Source organism: Lactuca saligna, chromosome 5, assembly GCF_052625555.1.
Source record: "Lactuca saligna cultivar CGN05327 chromosome 5, ASM5262555v1, whole genome shotgun sequence".
Lineage (NCBI taxonomy): Eukaryota > Viridiplantae > Streptophyta > Magnoliopsida > Asterales > Asteraceae > Lactuca > Lactuca saligna.
In genome coordinates this window covers 304,713,364-304,726,973 of record NC_136421.1, presented here as the reverse complement: position 1 = coordinate 304,726,973, position 13,610 = coordinate 304,713,364, and the positions used below count along the sequence as shown (strand labels likewise).

Here is a 13,610-nt window from a genome sequence, read left to right as displayed (position 1 = left end):
TCCGGAAGGCAGATAAGGTATAGCAGAAATTTTCAGTGAGTAATAGTGTTGGTAAGCAGTCTAAGGTGGAATTCAGTTAGTGGATCGTGGGGTGCTCGACACCAAAGTATAGTAGAAGGAAATGACCAGTGGATACTAGCGATAATGACCCGTACTAGAGGTAGCGGGAGGAATGGATTTGGTGAAGGATAGGACCTTCACAGTGACAAAGGAAATAGTTGGTTATGGAGAATCGCCTTGGGAAGGCAAGAAAACGCACAAGGAAAGAGGGGATGAACCCCTATGGGTTCAGTTGCAGTACTCAGACAGTACCAGAAGGATTGTCGATTGAGTAAGTTGTGTTTCCAAAGTGTTCAGGGTCAGTTTGACCCAAGATTATTATTATCCGCAAGGGTTAATGGTCTTCAGGAAGACCGGGGGAAAGGCAAGCGAAGGTAGGCAACGGGTGTTGGATTAATAGTAGGGTATTGGAAGCATCGCAGGCGATGGGCCATAGAAAACTTCGAGGATGAAGTTTAGTTTAAGTGGGGGAGAGTTGTAACACCCCAAAGTCAGGAAGACCAAGAAGGAAAGAAAACCCTAAGTCAAAGGGTCAACTCGCCGAGTCCAGTGCGAAACTCGGTGAGTCCGAGCGGGATCCAGGCTCAGGAGTTAGTGACCGACTTGGCGAGTCGGCTAAGGGGACTTGGCGAGTCTGGTCTGAATGAGGAAAACCCTAATCCCGGGAGTTGTATCCTATATAATGGGTGTTATGTCCCTCCATCAGCCTCCTTATCATCCTAGAGAACTTGTAAACCCTAGATTTCGTGTGAGCTTCCATCATTTGAGAGAAATAGCTTTGGAGGAAGGAAACTTTGGAAAGGAACTTGAAGATCAAGAAGGTTGCTTCAAAGGGGAGGTAAAGATCCGGGATCTACTTCAGTTTGTGTTTATCTTGGAGGTAATAAGCTGCTATCTTCCCTCCTTTGCATCTAGATCTACTTTTGTTATGAGATTTGGGGGTTTTATGGTTGTTTGAGACCCAATTCGAGTTTGGGGCATAGATATGTCGTTGCCACTTCAGATCTAGTGTTGGGATGGTCCAATATGTCATAAAGCATCAGAACATGAGTAGTTGGTGAAGCCTTTTTGTCCCTAAACCTAGCCCTAGAGTGTTTTTAGCCTTGATCTCTTTAGTTATACGTAAAGTTTGCAACTTTACGTGAGGATTGAGCTTTAGGAGTATGGATCTATGAGTTGGAGCCCCTGCATGGCTCGAAAAGCCACTGTATGGGTGAAGAACTGATGCAACTCGGCGAGTCACATGGGTGGACTCGGCGAGTTGGATGAAGTTGGGCAGGAACTCGGCGAGTTGGTTGAAGATAGCCTTGGACTCGGCGAGGACTCGACGAGTCTGGTCTTGAGGTCCTAGCCTTTTCTGGTTAAGCTAAGAATCGGTGAGTCAAGGGACGACTCAGTGAGTTGAGATGGGATTTTTCAGAGTTGAGGGACTCGGCGAGTCAGCGGGCTGACTCGGCGAGTAGGGTCAGTCAGGAAGTTTGACTTTATCTGAGGACTTTGACTTTGACCAAGAGTTGACCAATTGACTTCCAAGGGCATTGTGGTAATTATTGGTATTTATTGGGTCCAGTCTTTTGGTATTATCAGGTGTGGAGTTCGTGTCAGAGGTTGGAGCAGCGTGATCTCATCTTTTCAGTCAGCAGATTGCAAGGTGAGTTTCCCTTTGTGTGAATGGGTCTAAGGCCACAATGTCGGCCCATGTAGATACGAGTAGGAAGACCCGGGTGTTAGCCCTAGGCACAGTATGCTAGTACGATATTCAGGACGACGTCCAATGATAGCAGGCGGGTGCCCAAGGAATGGTTTATATGATAGTTTATACTTGTCGTCTGTGTAATACATGTATGTGCCTGGTAGGGAGGTGAGTGTGGGTGAGGTCGCGTATCTCACCAATAGCAGAGTGTGGATGGTGTTCCACATCTCATTAGGAGCAGAACAGGGGCAAGGCCCAAGTTAGGGAAAGAGTGAGTGTGGGTTGGGCCCGTATCTCACTATCAGTAAGGGAGTGGACGGGGTTCCATGACTCATCAGTAGCAAGACAAGGGCGAGGCCTCAGGATAGGATATTTGAGTATATGTTAGTTTTTGTGTTGTTATATGCTTATGTGCTATTATATGTTAGCGGGCGGGGCCCAGTGATAGGCGAGGCCTATGTTAGATAGATCTGTATTTGAGCGGGGCTCGAAGCCAGGCGGGGCCTAGAGCGGTGGGGTCGTTGTAGCGGGCGACGCCCAAAATAGCGGGCGTGGTCCAGTATGTGCAGTATGTGGTTATGCATGGTATGTCGTAGGGTGGGGAACTCACTAAGCTTCGTGCTTACATTTTTCAGTTTTGGTTTCAGGTACTTCCAGTAGCAGAGAAAAGAGCTCAGGGTGATCGTGTTGGATTAGTGTCTAAGTCCATAACTATTTTGGTATGTACTTGACCCGATGGTGCATGGTCCTTTTGGGTTGCCTTCACCAAAGCAACTTGATAGGATGAATTATGGACAGAAATGATTAAATATGATTTATTAATATATTATGGGAATAATATATTAAAGGAGAAATCATATTGTTTAATTAATATTAGTCAAGAATTAATAAGAATTAAGTTTGTGGCTAAAAGAGATTAATTAAACTTAAGGGACTGGACTTGTAATTATAAGATAATTGCAATTGGGCTATGGATTGCCTTATATTATAAGAATGGACGAATTCCATGGGGAAACCCATTGGAAATCGTCCAAGGCCTTTAATTAAAGGAGTCCATGGGTTTCTTAGGGCTTAAGCATCCAAATTAGGGTTTCCTTGTTAGATAACCCTAATAGCCTCACTATATATAGTACCCTTAAGCCCCAAAAACGTGGTGAAGCTTCCTTCTAGGGTTTTGGACGATTTTGGGCAGCCTCTTTCTCTTCTCTTCTTCATCCTCTTGCTCTTGGTGTTTGTGAACCATTAGAGGATTGACATTTGTGACTCTAAGCTTTCTAAAGTCATTACAAGAAGGAATTGTGATTATTATTGCTATATAACAATCAAGATAATATCTTAAACCCATTATTATGTTAATGTCGATTATCATATGCTAGAATTAGGGTTTATAGTCCTGGATAAATTGCATGTACAATAGAGAAACCTAGATCCAAGCATTAGGGTTTGTATGAGCACATAGAATGTTCTTATGACTAAAACCCATCAGTGGTATCAGAGACTTGATTGGTTTCTATTGTATTGATGCATTATGTGTTTATTTAAGTTGCAAATTCGATTTTTGGCCAATCTTCCTGATGAACTCGGCGAGTCCCATTGTGGACTCGGCGAATCCATATGGGTACTCGGTGAGTTCGAGCGTCAGAAAGAGGGGATTTCGGGATTTCTTGCTGTTTTTCTCATGGATAATTGCCTTATCTGTTTTAGATCAATAAAATCCGATTTTAATCAATTTTATGAGTATATCCTTGATTAAACAAAAGATAATTACCAATTGATTAGATAATAACTTCCTTATATGATTAAAGTTGATTATTTGTATTAATTGGATAACTTATTTTGCAAGTAATTGAAATTAGGTCAAATATAGATAATGATGAAATTAATTGTTTAATTTATATTATCTGTCATTTGATCCTTGTGATATGAATAGTTTCATATTTTCCCCTTTTGGTTTTATAGTTTAAGTTTGAACTTAAAAAGTTTAGTTTTGAAATTTAAATAGTTAAAACCCAAATGTTTTGAATAGTTTCAAAACTTGCCCTCAAGTTTTTGAATTTAAATTTTGATTAAAAGTTTAATTTTGATGTATATTTAAATTCTAAACCCTAATGTTTTGAAATGTTTCAAAGCTTGTCCTCAAGTATTTGGAATTTAAAAGTTGATTAAAAGTTTAATTTAGAAATGTTAAATTCTAAAACCCTAGTATTGTTTTTGAAAAGTTCAAATCACACACTTATGGTTTTATTAATTAATTAAAGTGTATAATTAAAGAAGATTTAATAATCCATAAAGTTTTGGTTTACAATTTAATTGAATTAAAAGTATAATTGTTAAATTTGACCACCTAGTATTTTAAAAGTGTAAAATACACCCTATACTATATATAACATTAAAAGTGTAACATTATATATATGTATGAGTAAAGTCAGTCTTACCGTTAGTAGGCCTCATTCACGAAGCTGGTCTATAAGTGGTGTTTAAGGAAATTGCCTAGAAAATGGCGTTTGAATAGGTATCCACTCTTACCCACCGCACTCTTGACTAGTGGAGGGTCGTTAGCCGAACGGGTAGGATATGACAAAACCTTCCATTATAAGTATAATGAAGTACAAAAGTAACTAAATGTTTTACAAATTCCCAATTTTAGTTACTTTAGGCAAAAGTGAATTGATGCAATTCCATGAAATTACACTTTGTGCCCTTGCGAAGACGTTAGTGGAGCACATGTGGTTTACCGACACACAAATTGGTTCTAAACAAAGGTAGCAAAGGGTGACTCAATGTTTGTCATAGTTCGGTGGAGCATGTGTGGTTTACCGGCACATCGAATAGGTGACCGTAACATGTGAGGGCACCATGTAAGTTTGCATGGTTATTCACACCCGCTTTGTGATCCTCGGCATCCCAGTCACAAACTAGAGGGGCATATCGAGATTTAAACATACCATTGAAATGTTCAATGAATCTCAAAGGATCTAGGAGTTTTCATAGATTTAAAACTTAAATTTCTTTTTCTTTTTTCATGGTGGAAATTAGTGAATCGTCATTCACTTACCTTCAAATATTCTACAACTAGATTACAGCATCCCTTTTCTAGGTTGTAGCATATTGTGTTGGGTCCTAGCCTTAATATCTCATTTGGGTGAATTATTAAGGACTCAATCTATCAACTAACTTGAATTTGTTTTCTCCCATTTTGTAGATGTCAAAGCTCGACTACTATGGTCTTCCCAAATCCCGTGGAACAAGCTTTCCACATGAAGATGATATTCCACGATTCAATCGAGGAACAAGAAATCATGCTTCACTTCCTCCACCTCCTCCCGTTATTCTCCCTAACCCACAAGATCGAAGAATTGAAAGGTTCAATATCACTAAAGCCCTATTGGAAATGAAACATGAAGATGGTAAACCCGTGTGTGCCCACGTTCTAGGAATGAAATCACACATTGATAGGTTGAGAATGTTGGGTGTGTCATTCCCAGATAAGTTGGCTATGAACTGGGTTCTGCAGTCACTTCCCGAATCATATAATGAGTTCAAAAGAAAGTATTATATGATGGATCATGACGAAAGCCTCATTGACCTAACTTACATGCTCATTGCTGTTGAATCAGAAATGATTTGACAAAGCAATGGAGCGTATTTGTTGGGAGAGTCAACCAACCATGCTTCCGAGGACGTTCTAAGAGAACCGACCTGCGTTTGCTGCCAAGAGAAAGGGCGTTGGACACAAGTCTGCCCTAAGAGCCTAAAGAGTCCAGAAGATGGGAGAGTCAAAGAGTATGACTGTGCTTCAGGTAAAATCCACTATCTAACTCGAGTAAGTTCCTATTCATTGATTCATGATACATAATGTGATAAGATTGCATTTGAATATTTTGCAGGATCGATGAAAAGAGAGGAAGCTTGATGAAATAGCAAGATGGATCTAATCACGAAGACATGGATTCGAAGATTAGATTTTAAGCTTAGATAGAGTTGTTAGGAGTATTTATTACATAGTTTTTCAGTTGATTTTGCATTGTAAGGACAAATGTTTTCCGCTGCTTTTATAAATAAAATAAATTTTGTTTGAGGTGTTTATTTATTTATTTCCTTGTAATGAAATCGTTATGAAAAAATGATGTTCGAATATTTATAACAAATGGATGTGATTCTTAATTATGTTGTTTGCGGAAATGTCGAGAATTTACCAAATAGGGAAAGTTTCTCATCGCCCAAGTTTCTATTGGATAGAGATATGGAATCGTACAACAAGAATTGTATGATGAATGAATAAACTTTCACATTTGGAAATCAGACTAATTCGTTGACAAAATGTCAAGTGCAGGACTAGGAGATCAAGTACACAAGGTTATGTGTTGATCAAGTCCACCACAAGAGTAACAAAGATATTCATCAAGATTTACTAAAAGTTTAGCAAATATGATTACACTTATAAGATTAAGCGTGATTCTGAATTGATTGTAAAAGTTTAAATCAATAAGTAGAACGAATAAGAAGAACCAAGTAGGCGGAAAGATAAAAGTTTCTCTATTCTAAGAAGAAGGGAGAGTACCTTTTATTATGTTTTATGATAGGTCTTAATGATTAAGAACCATATATCAATTGATCCTCTAAGTAAGTCTTAGTACAATTGTATGTCCAAGGAGAGGAATCAAGAATTGAAGAAATGGTTAAATTAAGAAGTCAATCATACTTCATTCCAAAGCAAGTCTTAGACTTAAGATTGTGACATTGAGTGATAAGTATTTAGAAGGTTTATAACATTCATCAAATGTGGAAAGTTGTGATGTCTTGGATAAGACAGAGACCAACTAGGACCAATTTATGAAGTGTTTTGATAAAAACTACACTAACTCTTGAATATTTGTTTGTCAAGAAATGGTTATTGAAAAGAGAATCTTATATGTCAAGGAGTGAGTGGGAGTCTTAATAGTCTTGAAAGGTTTCAAGAAAAAGTCAAAATAAACCTTATCTAACATCAATAGCACACGACTTGAGGTTTATAACCTATCGTGTTGACGTTATTTTGTTTTTGTGCCATTCCAATCGAGTTGATTATGCATGTGAGTTCTATGAATTCTCATTGGAATGCATAAAGGCAAGGACGTTGATCAATGAAAAGTACATTGATAGGAAAAGGTGAGCTGCTTAACTACTTGGAAGACATGGTGGGCAGTCGTGCTACCATAAGGCAAGAAATCAAGATTAAGAAAGTTCGGTCCATATGAGTTTGGATTTGTTGCAAACTTTGGTTTTGACAAATTCACATGGATAGGAACACATACACCATTAAAATCTAAGTGTCATAAGATTCCCTCCTTCATGAAAATAACTGTGAGAAAATGCTTTCACTAAGAGAGATTTTAAGAAGATAGCAATTGAAAAATTGCATTCTCAAATTTAATTATGGTTACGCTATCCCTCTCCATGATTCGAATTGTAAGATTTGGCAATTAGTCTTAATTGTTTAAGACACATATGAGCTATCTTGGATAAAGGTGTATGAGATTAAGAAGCCTTGATAAAGGATTATCAAAGCATTAAGTATTAGAAACATGAACTTAAGAAATTCAATAGCTATTGTCTTTCTGTAAGTTAAGCTGTTTTCTGAATACATGTCAAAGCTAGTGGGAGCATAAGTGTTATGTTTATAATAATCACCATAATAGTGGGATCATAAATGTTATGATTGTATGATTATTAAGGCAAGCATTGCAAGTTAGCAATATTAATTATAGAAAACAAGAGTCATACTTTGCAAAGTTGTAAGGATTGAATAGTTGTTTTGCTATAATTAAGGGAGAGAATATTATGCTTCATTTCAAATCTAAAGGCTTAGGTTGTGGAATGTTAATAATTTAGTCAAGGAAACATAATGTGTTCTCAAATCTCGATTATGATTACGACATTCCTCTTCATAATTCGAATTGTGAGAACATAGCACATAAAATATTATGGCAGAAGATTGATAAAGTATCAAAGCTTTTTGTAAGACATTATGAATCGTGTCCCATACGCTTCGGGTATAGGATTGATTGCAAATGTCATAATATTTGACCATTCTAAAATTTTCCAACTGTCTAGCGCATTTAGAGGGAAAAAGGACAAGGATCGGTTTTGACTAAGATAATTAAACAACTATCAAAGGACAATCCAAAGTTCACCGAGGATTGGTCGCTTGTGAGTAGTTGGAAGTATAGTATTGGATGGAGTATATCGACAATCATTATGAATAGATAAGATTCTATTAAGAATGAGTTGTCATATGGAAAATATGGAAACATGTCCATATTGGGAGTTAGATATTGAGAATCTATGTCTAGATTAGAAACTTTTATGCAAAAGGATGTTCAACGAAATGTACTTTGAGTGAGAGACATCACACTTATGGAATTGTCTTGTAACAATCTTCGATAGAGGTCTTTGAGACTTTAGTGCATTGACATTATGAAAGGATCTTTGCATAAAATGTTAGAATCTAACATATTCTATGAGTGGCAAGAATTTGATATTCTTACACTTATGAAAAAGTATTTGGAGTTGTGAAATGAGTATGATTGGAAATGTGTTCATTTGATCTATTTCACAAAGTAAGAATCATAGGTAAACATTGTGTGCATGCTGAGAGCATAGGACAAGTGTTGTAATTCAAGTAAGAAGTTGATTACCCGAAATGACAAATAATGAGTAATCGATATGGTGATAAATAAAAGGTTTTTATTTATACTCAAAGGTTTGGGGCCATATGGGATTAGTATTATCCTTGTGTTTCACTTTGCATGTTTTGACTTCCTGAATAATTTAATTGGTTAAGAATAGTCAAATTATTCGAACGGGCCACGGTCGTTCATATGTTGGAAGTAGGTATGAATGAAGACTGTCATGAATTGGTGTGTGGATTGTCTAAAGAGCATTAGACATAAGCAAATGTTTTCTGCAACGTTCATGTGTGCTTATGAATATGATTTGAGCATTGGATTAAACCCACGCTCACTTGGATCACTTCATGGATTTTATCACGAGTGATTGGTGAGACGATAACATCTTATATTCTTGAAACCGAGATGTGTGAGTTGTATCTTGCGAGTCGGTTGCACATTGACAATATGAAAACGCACCAGTAACTCGGTGTTATAAAAAATATTGTTGTGTGTGATTCGGTGAGTGAGTGCAAGCGAACATTGAGTCAAAGTTTATCTGTTCCTTTTATCCAAAGTAGGATAAAAGCGATATCTTTGGGCCCCTCGATGGTTTAGCGATGACAAACGTAAATGCTCGGCCGGGCTAGGGCTAATTTGATTTGTTCAATTAGTCAGTCATCATAGATCGAAAATCGAGAAATAGTACAGAAAGAATGATTTGAAATCATGTCTTATACGATATCTAGAATGGAGGAATATATGATCCCTTATCTAAAGGACACGGGTATCTGATAGGATCAGAGTTGACAGCGGCTTTGGAAAGCTACGATTGCAGATCGGGATCTGAAGTCGTACGCGGAATAGTTATTAGACTTATCCAAGTGGGAGACTGTTGGATTAGTGTCTAAGTCCATAACTATTTTGGTATGTACTTGACCCGATGGTGCATGGTCCTTTTGGGTTGCCTTCACCAAAGCAACTTGATAGGGAATTATGGAGAGAAAGTATTAAATATAATTTATTAATATATTATGGGAATAATATATTAAAGGAGAAATCATATTGTTTAATTAATATTAGTCAAGAATTAATAAAAATTAAGTTTGTGGCTAAAAGAGATTAATTAAACTTAAGGGACTGGACTTGTAATTATAAGATAATTGCAATTGGGCTATGGATTGCCTTATATTATAAGAATGGACGAATTCTATGGGGAAACCCATTGGAAATCATCCAAGGCCTTTAATTAAAGGAGTCCATGGGTTTCTTAGGGCTTAAGCATCCAAATTAGGGTTTCCTTGTTAGATAACCCTAATAGTCTCACTATATATAGTACCCTTAAGCCCCAAAAACGTGATGAAGCTTCCTTCTAGGGTTTTGGATGATTTTGGGCAGCCTCTTTCTCTTCTCTTCTTCATCCTCTTGCTCTTGGTGTTTGTGAACCATTAGAGGAGTGACATTTGTGACTCTAAGCTTTCTAAAGTCATTACAAGAAGGAATTGTGATTATTATTGCTATATAACAATCAAGGTAATATCTTAAACCCATTATTATGTTAATGTCGATTATCATATGCTAGACTTAGGGTTTATAGTCTTGGATAAAATGCATGTATAATAGAGAAACTTAGATCCAAGCATTAGGGTTTGTATGAGCACATAGGATGTTCTTATGACTAAAACCCATCAGATCGCATGGCACATACCATAGATTAGACAGCATGGGAATGTTTTACTCTGATAATGAACATGTGTTTTGGAAATTAATACTCTGGCTATGATATGGATTGATAATTATGTTTTAAGTAATGTTTTATGAAAGAAATTTTTAGTCTTGAATTTTGGGTCGTTTCAGAATCGCTGAAATGGCTAAAAGCATTTTAACTGTAACAAGCTTAGCATCTGGAGAATCTGTCTTAAAAAAATCAACCCCTTCCTTCTGGTTAAAACCTTTGGCTACTAATCTAGCCTTGTGTCTTTCTATATTACCATTACTTCCATATTTGATCTTGTATACCTATCTACAGCCAACTATATTCTTATTTGAAGGTAAGGGCATTATGGTCCAAGTATTATTTGCTTGCATAGCTACCAATTCAGAATCCATAGCATCACGTCATTCCTTATATTAAGAAGCTTCTTTATAAGTTTTTGGTTCAAAATTGGCTGAAATGTTCATTGCAAAAATTCGAAGTGATAATGAAATAGAATCATAAGACAAATAATTGTCTAATGGATAAGGCATATTGGAATCTATGGTATGAATCAATTTGCAATGATAATCTCTCAAATATGATGGAAGATTACGAGTTCTAATAGGCCTTGAAGGTAATGGTTGTATAATATGATCAATATTCGGGGACAAAAAAGATGCAGGGGTATTTGTGGAAATCTCATTATCATTCATGGGAACTGGTAAAACAATATGATCAAAAGGATCAGGATCAATTGAATTAGTATTGTTTTGGAAGAGAAAAATAGTTTCGTGAAAAACAGCATCCCTAGAAGTTAAAATATATTTAGTTTCCAAATCAGATAACTTGTATGCTTTCATATTTAGAGGATAACCTATAAACAAACAAGCCCTTTGCTCTAGGATGAAATTTTGATCTTGATGATGTCAAAATAGAAGCATAAGCAAGACAACCAGAAGCCCTCATGTGTTTATAGGTAGGAACATCACCATATAAATGTTGATAAGGTGTTTGATAAGATAGAACTTTATATGGAGTTCTATTTATCAAATAAGTAGCTGTCAAGACACAATCTCGCCAAAAATGAATCAGAATTTTAGATTAAAACAATAATGATCTTGCTACATTAAGGATATGTTGATGTTTTCTCTCAACTACAGAGTTTTGTTGAGGTTTAGCAACACAATATTTTTGATGAATTATTCCCATGTTGGAAAAAAATTGTGACTTCCAACTCCTTTGCATTATCAGTTCAAAAAGCTTTAATGGACTTGTTGAACTGATTTTGAATATACATGTAAAACTTGGAAATAATATCTTGAATGTCAGACTTGTGTTTCAACAAATAAGTCCATGTATATCTACTTTTGTCATCAACAAGTGTAGCAAAAAATATGTGTCCTGCATGAGTTGATTGCTGATATGGTCCCCAAATATCACAATGAACCAAAGAAAAAAATATCAGCACGCATATTGTTCAAACTTTCAAATGGAAACTGTTTCTGTTTTGCCAAAGGGAATACAGAACAATGATTATTACAATTATTTTGAGAAATAGAAACACCTAAAATATTCTTTATTGGAAGAAGAACATTTTTAGAAGGGTGCCCTAATCTCTTATGCCATAACTCCATAGAAACCAAATTCACTCTATTGTCAACAACAACAGTCTCTTCCTTGTGATTATTTAGCACATAAAGATACTGAATGTTGTTATCTTTGCCAATCATCCTCTTTTGAAGGACATCCTGGATGTAAGCATGATGACATGTAAATGTAACCATAAACTTTTGATTTTTAGTGAGTGCACTAACAGATATGAGGTTGAGATCAAAATCAGGGACATAAAGGACATTTCTCAAAGTAAAGAGATAATCAATTTTAATGTCCCTAATTAGATGAACAGGTAAGACAACCGTATTTGGAAGAGTAAATGTGTGATGATGAACTTTTCTTGTGTTAACAAACATGTTAATATCATGACATACATGTTGAGATGCACTGGAATCAAGAATCCACATGCAAGATTGTAATCCATTTTTAATAGTTAGAGAATAACATTTACCTGTTAAAGTAGCCTCATTTGTATTCACAAAAATCATATGATTTGACAATGCAGACATTACTTGTTGACATTGTGCTTAAGAGAATCCTCTAAACATGTTACTCAAATCATCATTCATGGAAGGATCAACAGTGATATTGTCATTTGTAACTACATTGATTTGATTATTTCTGGACTTAGATTTGTATCCTGGTGGATATCCATGGATCTTATAGCACTTCTCAACAATATGTCCCTGAAGATTGCAATGTGTGCAGAAAGGCATGTCTCTGTTATTGAACTTCTTATTTTTTACTGTTATTGTTGTTAACAGGTCTGTTGTTTGTAGATTGGGCTGCAAATGCAACTGATGATGTATGTTGATCAATCGATATAACTTTTTGTTTCTCTTCTTGAGCAACTAGAGAAAAAATACGATTGATAGCAGGTAATGGATCCATAAGAATGATTTGACCACGAGTTGTAGAAAATGATTCATTTAAACCCATCAAGAAATTCATGATTTGTTTAGATTGAAAATATTTTTCAATTTTGTTCACACCATTGCAGTCGCACTTTCCACAGGAACATTTTGGCCTAAAATTCTCAAGTTCTTTAGATAGTGACTTCAATTTCGTGAAATAAATGCCTACTGAATCTTGATTTTGATTGAGATTCACAATTTCTCTATGAATTTGAAAGATTCAAGGCCTATTGCTCTGTTGATATCGATCCTTGAGATCCTCCCAAATTTTCTGAGCAGAGTCATTAAACATGATGCTCATTGATATTTCCTTAGAAACAGAATTCAGAATCCATGAGATAACGAGTTGATTATTTCGCATCCAGGAATTATGATTAACAACTTGAGAAATTGGAGGTTCAGGTAAGGACCCATCGATGAATCCGACCTTATTTTTAATAGAAAGAGCGATCATCATTGATCTACTCCATGGCTGATAATTCTCACCAGTAAGTGGTTGAGAAACAAGAACGAAGCTAGGATTATCTGAATGATGAATGTAATAAGGCGGCATTCTATCATCAATTAGTGCAATGTTCTGATTTTGTGAACTTTCAAGTTGAGATCTAGACATGATGAATCAATAGTAGAAAACAGAGATAAAAAAAATTAAAGAATAGATCAAGATCAATCAAGAATTAAGCGAAAATGAGTTATCTTCTCTGATACCATATTAGACAGCGGAAATGAGGAAGAAAACTTCTCAAACTCTCATTCAATCATCTATCTGATTACATATACAGAAGAAGAACATAACGACTAACTAACTTTTACATATAATTACATATTAAACCTTCTACTAATCACTATTACATTTCTAATAGAATATGAAGCATATTTTGGAGCAGATGTTTAAGCGCCATCCAAAAGCTATATATGCAACATATAAAGTTATACATCGACGAAAGATGGTAAAGGACGATTTTACTTTTTAATTTGAACAAGAA

General features: G+C 35.9%; 1 protein-coding gene across 1 annotated transcript; it reads right to left on the bottom strand.

Annotated features, from left to right (window-relative positions):
- Positions 1–11,532: 11,532 nt before the first annotated feature.
- On the bottom strand, positions 11,533–12,661 carry LOC145046988 (uncharacterized). The gene is made up of 2 exons (XM_078995243.1): positions 12,457–12,661; positions 11,533–12,161 (listed from the first exon to the last, which is right to left on the bottom strand). Exons 1-2 carry the CDS (start codon positions 12,659–12,661, stop codon positions 11,533–11,535), a joined length of 834 nt encoding a protein of 277 aa, XP_078851369.1.
- Between the last annotated feature and the right edge of the window lie 949 nt (positions 12,662–13,610).